The following is a 12,319-nucleotide window of genomic DNA, read 5'->3' as shown; positions in this document are numbered from 1 at the left end:
GCCAAGAAGGGCTCCGGGGAGACAGGGCAGGATGTGGGAAAAGCCAACTGATCCCTCCCTTTAATCTATTGTGATCCAGCCTCCACAACTGGACTCCTTCTGGGACTTTCTGACACACAGAAGAATCAGTGGAAAGCACTTGCCAAATTGAGCAGAACAGCTGCTTCCTGCTTGACTGTTTTTTGAATGGAATATCTCATTTCTTTTTCAGAACATGTCTGAATGTAAGAAGGAACAGAAATGCCACCGTGGCAACAGTTTTTTGTTCTAGGAAAATAAAAACCATAATATCCAAAGAAGATAGACTCTTGGTTTATTTCGTTTTATTAAAGACTAGTAACAGAATAAGAATTTATTTTTTTCTCAAAAGTTCACTACTATTAATTACTTCAGTCACTAAAGTATGTAATATGCAATAATATTAATGTAATATTATTATGCCATAACAACAATGATAACAGCACTTAGTAGGTGCCAGGCACTGTTCTAAACACTTTTACTTAATCATTTTCTTTTTACAACTCTAGAACGCAGGTATTAATATCTCCATTTCACAGAAATGGAGTTACGGAGAGGCTGACTTATGTGTCCATAAAGAAATCAAAAAGCTCTCATGTGTCAGAGTCAAGGTTTAATCCCAGAGCGTGGGATCCTGCATCTGTGCTCTTAACCATGATGCCATCCTCAGACACTTACTAAGAAGCAGAAAGAAAAAATTTTTGCATTTTCAGACAACTGTTCTCTAATTTCTTGGTATATTAACGTCTAGGTTTGACCTAATTCTCCTACATGTGATGTGGGGGATTAAGAAATACACACTGCTTTACTCTTATGAACGGTTCAAAGCAAAGAACATGCTTTATGGGTTTCAACAAGTTGAAGTCATGAACAATTCTCTCTTGTGGAAACTAGCAGGTGGTTTGTATTTAGAATACCTCTTCTCTACTATGAAAGACATAGCAAGGGAACTGTGCGAAGACTGTCTTTTAGGGAAAAGGGAATTAAAGCATTAGCTGAGAAAGAAACTGGGAGGAATCTGAGACGAGCCCAGTGGGACTTGGTTTCCACAATTCTCATATTTAACCATGAAATGAAAATTAGGTGCAGGGCTAGATTTTCATGGTCATAAACAGCTTAGTCAGTGAATTCCTAAGAGTTCATATACCCTGCTTTCCACTGCTTTGAAAGTTTCACTGTCCAGTGGAGCTGAGAATTATGAACACTGGATAAACTTGACTATTTATTAAATAATAACTAGAAAGGGTTAAGAGTCGACTCAGAAGACAGGAAACTTGCTAAGCTGGGGAAGGGCATTACACAGTTTGCAAATGAAACCAAATCTCTAAAACCTAATGATTTTGCTAAATTATTGTAAGCATCTGGGCAGAGAAAGCAAGACACCTCCTTGTGAATTCTTTTTCATGCCCCCATTCCTTCTCCCTTTCTCCAAGTTCCATCTAGATGCTGCAACCTGCCAGTAGCTGGTAGAATTTTTTAAAACAAGAATTGAAAAGGTGGGGCCTCCCCAGAGGCGCAGGCAGTTGAACACCACACTGTGAAGCTGTCCGCAGCCTCTTCAGCGCAGGTTCAATCCCAGCCCGCAGGGGAGAAACCCACATGGTGCGGCAGACCTCTCCTGTCTCACCCGCTGCTCCCCTCAGCAGTGCAATTCATCAGTCTGCCTGTTCTATTCTCCGCTCTGTCTCTGGTGAATCCTCTCACCCTCCTGCGCATCTGGCCTATACCCCAGTTCTTGTATAAATAAATAACTCTTTTTTAAAAAAAAAGAATTGTAGAGGTAATCTGACTAAGACTGAAATGGTCAAGACACAAATACCTGAAAGAGATATTTTTAATGTTTATTAAATGAACTTGAAATATAAAATCTTATTTTAGAGGGGAAAATAAAATGCCATGAAAGTATGGTCCACAGTGAAACAAAAAAAAATTATTTCCAAGAATATTATTTTATTATCTAGTTCTATATGCATCTTCATCCTTTGATATCTGCCCTTGTCACTGTACCCTACAAATTATTATAAAAAATAAAGTAATAACCCAAACTGGACCATGTAGTAGGGAGGGAGATAAACTCATATCAACCAATCAATGCCAGTAATCAGTAAAGGTGTTTTTCTTGCTTTTTATATCCTTATTTACAAAAGTCAAACCAACTGTCATTATGTATACATATTAGTGAATATTAGTATTTTACCAAGTTATGTGCATTCATAATAATCAAGTAAAAAGAAATTTTAAATTATTATCTATAAAAATATAACATGTGACTAATACATACTTTGAGTGCTTGTTCCATACTCAGTGCTTAAAAAATAGTTGGGGGAAAAAAACCCCAAATAGGTTCTGTTAGAAGATATTAAAGGTGAATGAGATAAGGAAATAATATGAGCTAAATGTGATTTTAAAAAGTAGGGGAGGTGAGCAGAAAGAAGATAAACATCTCAGCAGGAATCACTTAGCATAAACCACTTGAAGAACCAGAAGTGAAACATGTAATCTTTCCCAAGGTCCATCTCCTGGAAATTAAAAAGTTTTCAGGATAGGGTAAGCAAATTTAAGTTTTGATGATGAGTGCATTGTATCAGTCAATGCAGAACTGACTTTTTCTTTGAATCTTCATTAGGAAACATGTCTTGGACATTTACCCTAAGGTAAACCACAAAGTCTACTTATTGGGTTTTCCATCAGGAGGGCCATGTGCTCCAGAATGACCTGACACACCTGAGTAGGTATCTGTCTTCACGAAGAGAGAGAGGAGGGCATCAACCACCTTCCCAAGAACATGGAGGGTTGGAATTCTTAGAGTGTCTTGTTTCCCAAAGACTGAGCTCTACTTGGATTGGGGCAACGCACCTCAGTACAGAACACCCCCAAATCATTCCCAGTGTACTCCCCAGCCCTTTCCCTACAGTAGAAGGTCAGGGGTTGTGACCTGGGTCACCTGTTACTTGAGGCAGGGGCAACAGAAGCAGCAGATGGTCCGGCAGGGGTTCTTCTTCTTGTACTGCACAGCTCTGCCCACGTGGGCCTTGGCCTGCCCCGTGTAATCTAGGGTCTGATTCACGTTGACCTCGATGACATTCAGGGTGTCGGCTTGCTCCTCCACCAGCAAGGCCATCTGCAGGAAGAGCTCGTGCACGTCCCGGATGCGGCTCTCCAGCCGGAGCAGCTCTCGGTGGCGGCTCTCGATTTCGTTGAGTGCCGCCCGTGCGCCCTTCACGTCGGCCAGCAGGTTTTCGGAGAACACATCCCACTTGCCCTGCTCACACATGTCCTCGAGCTGGTGGCCCGAGACTTCGTGGCCCATGATCTCCAGCTGGCGCTGGATGCGGATCTTGCAGTTGTCGCGCTGCTTCATCTCCGCCTGGTTGTACTCGTGCATGGCGCGCTGGAAGGTGCGGGTGAGCGCGCTGTACTGCGCGCGGGAGATGCGCGCCAAGGCCGAGTGCTCGCCGTGCTGGGCCTCGGCCCTCTCGCTCAGCTCCTTCATGGCGCGCAGCTTGCGGTGGATGGCCTCGCCCCGGGCCTTGATGTCCTTGGCAATCGAGTTGGTGTCGCGCTTGATGCTGCTGAGGCGCCGCATGGACGTGAGGAAGCGGACATTCTGTTTGCCCAGGCGCTTCACGTCGATCAGCAGCAGCTGGTTTTCACTCTGAAGGTCCTGGATGTCTCGGTATAAGGACTCCAGGAGGTGGTCCGTCTCGAATACGATATGCTCTTGGGGTGAGTCCACCTCATTATCCTCATCTGGGAACTGCTGATCATAGTGCCTGCTTAACTCCAGCAGCTCCGATAGCCGGTCCTTCATTTTGCCTGCAAGGACAGATACTAAGGTCAAATTCCTCTAGCGAGAGTTAAATCTTTGCAGGCAGGGTGTTGAAGCTTACAGAAGCGTTCTGCTCTGCGATTCCAATTTTTTACTCTTGGGTGTGGGTGATAAAGGGACTAAGGGCACTAAATGTTATCTGACATTTTTCTGGGTAGTAAAGAATTTAGGTGACTGAGCACCACTACCACCGTTGTGTTTTATGGCTTGTAGGCATCTGAAGGTCAATTACACTGGCACCCACAACTCAATCAGCAATTTAAAAGTTTAGATTGTACTGAAGACCAATCTCTTTTTCTTATGCTGTCCAGTAATCGCAAATGAAAACAGACACAGAAAAGGAAAAATAGGAAGAAAAGACTTGCAAAGGTAGAGATATTAAAACAAGGGCAATTTATACCTAAGGTTTGGGGGTAAGTTCTCTGTGTGTGTCACTTTCAACACAGGTGAGCAGTCCAAGTAGTGCACATCACAACAATTCTTAAAATCGCTATCATACAAGTCATGTTTTAATTATTTTCTCTTCAATGTGTTCTAAAAGTAAAACATGTTTGAAGCAAAACAATGAAATAAAGTCCAAAATCTAATAAAGTATGAAATTTGAAAGAGAAGTGTCCTTGCTGAACTTCTGCCCAATACCACTAATACATATTTCCATTTGAGTTCAGTACTGGGATTAGAAGTAGTTGGGAAAGAGCCCAAAATATATTCTGATGAGAGATATTAAAAGTGAACGAGATATGGAAATAGTTAAGAGTGCAATGTGATTTTGGTAAACAGAAGAAATGAGCAGAAAGATGATAAACAGCGAGACAGGACTCAAAGCCAGATGAAGAATCAAAAATAAATGGACAGTTTTTCTCAAGATTTCTATTGTAAGCATCACTAACATGAGCTGCTTTTTTTAAAAAAAAAAAAGTATTTATTTATTTATACAAGCACTGGGTATAGTCAGAAGCGCAGGAGGGTGAGATGATTCACCAGAGCCAGAGCAGGGAGCAGAGCAGGCAGAAGGACAGAAGTACACTGCCGAGGGGAGCAGCGGTTGGCAGAAGAGGTCTGCGTGCCATGTGGGACCCTTGCTGGCGGTCGGGGATAGAAGCGGCGCTGCAGAGGCTCCGGGCAGCTTCGCAGCCCAGCGCTCAACTGCTGTGCCACCAGGGGAGGCCCTAACATAAACTGCTTTTTAAAAATAAATTTATATGGAAAATTTCAATCATACACAAGGCTAGTAGAAATAATGTAACACACACCCATTTATCCATCACACAGTAGCAATATTTGCCTACTTTTAATGCTTTCTGAAACAAATTGGCAGTTCAAGCAGAATTTAGGTGTTTTTATAGTGTGGTTCTTATCATTTCAATGCTAGCAAGGCAAAATACCATTTTTTTATTTTAAGATTTATTTATTTATGCATACAAGAACTGGGGTACAGGCCAGAGGTGCCGGGGGTGAGAGGATTCGCCAGAGGCAGAGTGGGGAACAGAACAGGCAGACCAACTGAAATACACTGCTGAGGAGAGAAGCGGGTGAGGCAGGAGAGGCCTGCTGCACCACATGGGCAGCAACCTGGCTGGCTGGGGATCAAACTCGTGCTACAGAGGCTGTGGACAGTTTCATAGTGCTGTGCTTAACCTCTTGAGCCACCAGGGATGCCCAAAATAACATTCTTTATGTCCATATTTTTTTCTAATTGAGTGAAAAAATTTTGGCATTTTAGTAGCATGTCTATGTGCCAAAATAATGAACATTTTGCTTTATTAAAATTAATTTTTAATTGAGGTAATATTTGGATACCTCCATTAGGTATTGCCATGACATGGAAAGATTCTCTTCCTACTAGATAATTTACAGAAAGGAAGGGAAAAGTTGTAGCCCTTAATGGCTTGATCTCAAGCTGAAGTCATTAACTTTATAGCATCACTAAATGGAACACTGACAAGTTGGATTTAGTGACAAAAGAAAATGGGCAAATATTAACCATGGCCTCTCATCTGCCTGATGAATATTTACATAAATTAAGCAAAAGTTTTATTCCATAATGATGACATTTAATATAACATGTTACCCTGCTTAAAATGCCATTTCTGCTATCTGGTGACAATAATCAATACTAGTTCCTCTCAATCCTAGGGAAGGTGTTTCTCCTAGAACAGGATGGAGAGTCAAAAAAAAAAAAAAAAGGATGCAGCTCCTGGCCTGAATATCAGATATCCAAATATTTCTTTACTTTGGATAAAATATAAAGACACCAAAAATTAGAAGGAAATTGCAATATATGCCAGATCATGGGTTAACATGCTTAAGCTATTAAAAACTGTAAAAACAAACAAACAAACAAACAAACCCAAAACCACTTCCCCAAGCAAAGACAATAAAGGAGGCGATTCATAGAAGAAACAAAAACCATACAGAACAGAGTAGCTGAGACGTATCAGGTGCTCCTATATTGCCTGGGTACTTTCTACCACTTACCGTGTGAGGCCTGCTTTAATCTTCATATGGACACCATGACAGTCATGTCCAGAGTTGGTTACATGAGCATGGGGAGAATAAGGAACTTACTCAAGTTCATCAGTTAGTGAAAATCAGGCTCCAGTAGCCCCACCTAACGACTTACACTACCCTGCTTCAGCAAATATATCAAAAGTATAAGGAAGGTTCACTATTAAACAAGAAAATGCAAAGGAAACCACTAAGTTTTTTTTGCCCACCAAGCAGGCAGGACTTTTTAAAATTATATTTATTTTTTAAAAATTGGTGAGGATTCTGGGAACTCTTGGGAAAAAATGCCATCAGAGAGAAACGAGAACCTTTCTGAAGGACCATTTAGCAATGTGTATCAAAAGCTTTTACAATGTGTATTTGTCTTGCTCTATAGCCATTTAATTTAAGGGAATATGCAGGCTCCTTGCTGTAAATATTTTCATCACCAAATTGTTTTTATTGAAATTCAAAATTAAGTTAAATGAGCAATAATGAGATATTGGCTGCTATGTAACCCCAGCATGCAGAAAGCTAGCTAATGGTATGAAAAGTTTAAATGCCATTGTGGGTAGAAAAAGTAGGTAATGAAAGGTGAATGTACAGCACTACTATATACATCCTGAAGCAAAGCCTTGAATAATTCACATCACAATGTTATTCGTAGTCTTCGAATTGTGGAATTATAGTTTTTTTTAAAGTTTTTGCTATTTATTTATGCATACAAGAGCTGAGGTGTAGGCCAGAGGGGTGTGTGTGTGTGTGTGTGTGTGTGTGATGTGTGACAGGTTTCACCAGAGACAGAGTGGGGAGCAGAACAGGCAGATCTACTGAAATACACTGCTGAGGGGAGCAGCAGGTGAGACAGGAGAGGTCTGCTGCATCATGTGGTTAGCTCCCTGGCTGGCCGGGGATCAAACTTATGCTGCAGAGGCTGCGGATAGCCTCATAGTGCTGAGACTTAACCCCTTGCAACACCAGGGAGGCCCAAATTATAGTTTTAATTACTTTCTGGTTATTGTCTTTATTTTCAAAAAATTTTATGACAACTATGTAGATTTTAAAATTAAATAAAATCCCACAAAACTATCCATATTATTTGCTTAAAGGACTAACTCCTTAAGGTCCTCAAAACATAGGAATTACAAACAGATTAACACCTTATGTGCCCTAGAGAAAGAACATTGGCTAGCTGGCATGGAGTTGAGCTGTATTGATCTGCTTCTGTTAGTATCAAATATATTCTACTATGCAATAGGATGATGTAATTGAGGATGAATACATTTTAATAAACAAGCTAACAGTAGGTGAAAGATGCCTTCCACGCATCTTGGTTGGTCTCTTGGTAGTCCTGACAGGTCCCATGCTTTGTATTGCTCTCCTAAACCCAGGAAAAAGCTTTTTGTGGAATCATTTCATTCGTAATATAACATGCAAAACACAATTCAATCATATAGAAAATGGACTTGGAAGATGATGTTTAGGGTCCTCATTCCTGCTCAAGACCTAACTCGGTCCCGAAGCAGGGGAAGGCCTAACGTCCACTGAAGCCTCAAGTCCATAATCTGGTAAGGAGAGAGAAAGGATTGGTGTGAGGGAATTAGATTTTCTATGGAGATATACACAAGAAGGTTGCTATCACCTTGCCTTCCTGCCCATATTTCCTGGCCCAGAGTCAGATGAGCTGGTCCCACTGAACTATGAGGTCTCCTGGTTGCCAGGAAGCCAGCATTTGGAAAATTACAGTTGAGAGTCAACTAAGAGACTCCTACTTCTGAGCATGTCCCCCAAAGGTTAAAATTTCTCCCTTGCTCTAATTACACCAAAATATAGAAGTAGACAAAGAGAGAACATCAAAATAACCTACACCCAAAGTAGCTTGGTTCTATACTGTGAGACCCAAAAGAGATACCTATGGTGAGAAAAAAAATCAAGTAATTCTACTTACCTTCCCGTCTCATTGTGATAAAGGATGCCATAAACTTTGGTAAATTGGATTTGTAAAGCTGTTAAAATAAACCCTGCTCTCATTCACAAGGACATGAAAAATTCAAAAGAAAATTGACGACGATTGCTAGAACCACCAACTGCTTCTGCTTTCTAGCTTTCTTTTCAGGCACACACATCTCCTGTCCTGAGAACGCACAGAGAAGGGGAAATTGCGAAGGGTTTCTCTCTTTGGGCAATAAGATTTTATGTAAGAGAAAATAAAGGAACAGAGAAATGATGGTAACTCAGGAGCTCTAAAACTTTAGGAGAAAACAAACTTCTGGAGCTCTATAAATGGCATGGAGTTTCTCAGAGACATCTTGCAGGGCAGGGAGAGGGATCAGAGGGAGAGAGGGAGGAACACAGGGGACTGTGGTGATGGCACACTGTGAATTGGTGGAGGAATTTCTATGGGGACTACAACCAAGGGGAAAAAAGCAAATATTGTTTAAAAATGAATAATGATGTAAAATATATATAAATAAATAAATTTGAAAAAAAATGGTATGGAGTTTCTGATTCATAGGTCTAAGATGAGCTCCAGGTAAGTCTAATGCACATTCAAATTTGTGACCCATTCCATGATACCACACCATGTTATCTTTTTATTCATAAACATGCAGTTCCAGACAACTTATAACAGTTCTCAGGCTGGGGGCAGTCTTGATGAGCTAACAAGTAATAGGGAGGAATGTGGTAGTTACTGGTCTCTCTACCCACTGGAACTCTGTTGGCTTCCAAAAGCACAATCTTTTGTCTACTTGGCAGAAAGACCAGTTATCTATAAGATAAGTAATCAGTCATTAAGATCAACTAAGAACTCACTCTCAATCTAGTGAAGCAGGCATAAAAACAAATTATGAAGTCCAAAGGACAGAGTATCCAAGAATGTTAGCAAGAATTTATTCTCTTTCAATTTAGGATGGACAAGCATAACTGTATGAGTATGAGCAAAGCTGATTGAGCTTTGTTATTGTGAGAAACCCTCTGGAACATGAATAAAAGTTTTTAAATTAATTTATTTATATATATTTTACATAATTTTTCATTTTTTTAAAACAATGTTTGCTTTCTTTTCTCAGGTGTAGTCCCCATAGAAATTCCACCACCAGTTTACCCATGTTACATGAATAAATTCTTATCAGCATTCATGGTGTAAAATGAAGGATGGAACACTCTATTTAGTCAATTTGCTGCTCACTGGGACCTGGATCTTACTGTCAAGAACTTTAATGTATTTGACACATAAACCCTTTTCTGTTCAATCAGAAAAGAAAGATTCAGAAAACAGGTCTGTCCCTGCTTCAGAAGATCCATGAGTGGTGGTGATAACTGCACAAGTAACCAACATACCAAGCGCTGGCTACAAAGAACCACCACAAAGTTACTGCTCCTTAGTTGCTTCTAAGAGGACCAATTATGAACACAATGCAGTCTTATCTCCCTGATGGCGCAAGGGGATAAGACACAACCTATGAAACTATCCGCAGCCGCTGCAGCATGAGTTCAATGCCCAGCCAGGAAGCTATCCACATGGCGCAGCAGACCTCTCCTGTCTCTCCCGCTGCTCCCCTCAGCAGTGTTTTTCAGTCAGTCTGCCTGTTCTGTTCCCCACTCTGTCTCTGGTGAATTCTCTCACCCCCCACACCTCTGGCCTATACCCCAGTTCTTGTATGCATAAATAAATAGATCTTTAAAAAAAAAAAAAGTGAGGCCTTCTGCCTATTTATTCTAGGGGGAACTAGAAAAAAAAAGTGTTCGTACACTGTTATTGGTTGCCTTGAACCACTGTCCTCAGGCCCAGTGACCTCAGAATATAATCATATTTGGCGATAAGTTCTTTTTAAAAGAGTAACACAGTTCAAGGAGGTCTTTACACAATACCAATGTTAACATATACAAAGTAATATGTACTTTAAGAAAATTTTGCCTATTACCAGGCAACAAAACCATTCCCTGTTTTACAAACTAAGTCAAAGCATTTTCACATGTAGCGAGAAACTTCACACAACTCAGGGCAAGGCACTCGTGATGAAAGGTTTATTATAGAGGTCACCTTGTAGATTACAAAGGGGAGAAAATCAAAAGGCATGGAAGGGTCTTCCTTTCTGTATTTATGAAAAAGAAATGCAAGTTTAGAAAGTTCAGGGCTCCTGTTTCACTAGGGACTGAAGTACATGTTCACACACACAGGCTTCACCTGCAGTTTTCTGCTGTTGGTGAAACTAACAAGCTCCCGCCCCAAGGTGTACACTCCAAATGGGACTTGGGAGCAGTAACTCCCTCAGCTCAATAATGAAGAAAATCATGTTCTGATTTTCAGATTTCATAATCTATGTCTCCTGCATATTGATTCTGTGCCCATTTTTAAAATATTGTTAAAAGATAGCGCAAAATGTCCCCATGCCAAGAGTGGACCACAAGGCCACCGGGTGCCTGCATGAGCCTTAGTGTGGGGATCGCGTGACAACTGAGAAAACTGGAGTGAGCCCGTTCCTCTGGGTGGATGCTACCTGCCCGGGGGCCTGGAGCTTGGTGAACTGGGCACGGGGTGGATTTCCAGGCCCTTGTGCTGAGCAAGACCCATGCAGCTCTGTGCATTTGCTTGAAATTCGCCTTCCTCAACTACCTCATCCAGTGCCCCTGCCTAGTCATTTCCACAGACACTTGGCAGGGCCTAGAACAGCCCATGAATGACAGTATTTTCCCTGTCCTTTCCAGCACGTGGCACAGTGGTGTTGCTCTCCAGGGCAATGAGTGCACGCGCTCAAACAGGGTGATTCCAAGCCACAAATAATATTTTCACTCAAAAGCATAAGACACAGCATTCTGCTCCACTTCTTGATTTAAAAAATAATGTCTCTAAGAGGGAAAAATCATTCTTTGAATTTCTAGAATATACAGATTGCTAAAAGGTTTTTATCCTTTCCCTCTGCTCCAAAATTAATTTTATAGTTTTTTTTTTAATAGAGGCATGTTTTTATTTATTTATTTATTATATTTGTTTGTTTGTTTTGTTTATACATGCACTGGGTACAGTCAGAAGCGCGGGAGGGTGAGAGAATTCACCAGAGCCAGAGCGGGGAGCAGAGCAGGCAGAAGGACTGAAGTACACTGCTGAGGGGAGCAGCGGGTGGCAGGAGAGGTCTGCGCACCATGTGGGATCCTCCTCCGGTGTGGCCGGGGAGCAGCCGGGATCGAACCGGCGCCGCGGAGGCCGCGGGCAGCTTCGCAACTCAGCGCTCAACCGCTGCGCCACCGGGGAGGCCCCCAAAATTAATTTTAAAAAAACACCAAAAACCTGTATTCAGCTCCCTCAATGGGGATTTTTACCAGAGTCTGAGCAGAAGGCAGTCAGACATGCAGAGCTGATAAATAGCCAGTGGACAATCAGAATTTTACTGATAGCAGTAGGCAATGCTCTGTAAACCAAAGCAGCTACTCCTGCAGGAAATCCCATCTAGTCTGCTCCATAGCTAAGAGTTATTAGACATTTGCAACATGACAAACACCGCGCTAGGCATTGTACAGCCCCCGGGAGGTGCTACTGCCATCCCCATTTCACAGGTGAGCACGGAAGGCCTCACAAGTGTAAGCGCCTGCCTAAAGCGACACCATCAATAAATGGGGAGCAGAGATCTGAATTCGGAAAGTCTGACCTGAAAGCCCATCTGTAAACCACAAAGCTACATTAGTTTCTTTTTCCTGAGGCTCCTCAATAAAAAGGTTTCTAAAAATTTTTAATCATTTTTTAAAAGGTTTATTAATTTATGCATACAAGAACTGGGGTACAGGCCAGAGGTGCAGGGGGTGAGACGACTCACCAGAGACAGAGCGGGGAACAGAACAGGCAGATCTACTAAAATACACTGCTGAGGGGAGCAGCGGGCGAGACAGGAGAGGTCTACTGCGCCATGTGGGTTTCTCCCTGGCCAGCCGGGGATTGAAATCGTGCTGCAGTGGCTGCAGACAGCCTCATAGGTTGCATCTCAACCC

At 41.8% G+C, this 12,319-nt stretch overlaps 1 protein-coding gene across 3 annotated transcripts in view; it reads right to left on the bottom strand.

Annotated features, from left to right (window-relative positions):
- Nucleotides 1-380: 380 nt before the first annotated feature.
- The window catches only part of STX11 (syntaxin 11), a 33,741-nt gene continuing 21,802 nt past the window's right edge, over nt 381-12,319 (bottom strand). For all 3 annotated transcript variants that reach the window (XM_037521003.2, XM_037521004.2, XM_037521002.2), the window contains exon 2: nt 381-3,834. In XM_037521003.2, coding sequence (XP_037376900.1) covers nt 2,966-3,829 — 864 coding nt within the window. In that variant the 5' untranslated portion in view covers nt 3,830-3,834 and the 3' untranslated portion in view covers nt 381-2,965. The remainder of the gene's footprint in view (nt 3,835-12,319) is intronic.

This window comes from Talpa occidentalis, unplaced genomic scaffold (genome assembly GCF_014898055.3).
Source record: "Talpa occidentalis isolate TD23 unplaced genomic scaffold, MPIMG_talOcc4v2.1 talOcc4.2, whole genome shotgun sequence".
NCBI classification, from domain to species: Eukaryota; Metazoa; Chordata; class Mammalia; order Eulipotyphla; family Talpidae; genus Talpa; species Talpa occidentalis.
Note: the sequence above shows the minus strand (reverse complement) of the source record. Positions and strands in the feature narration are given on the sequence as shown.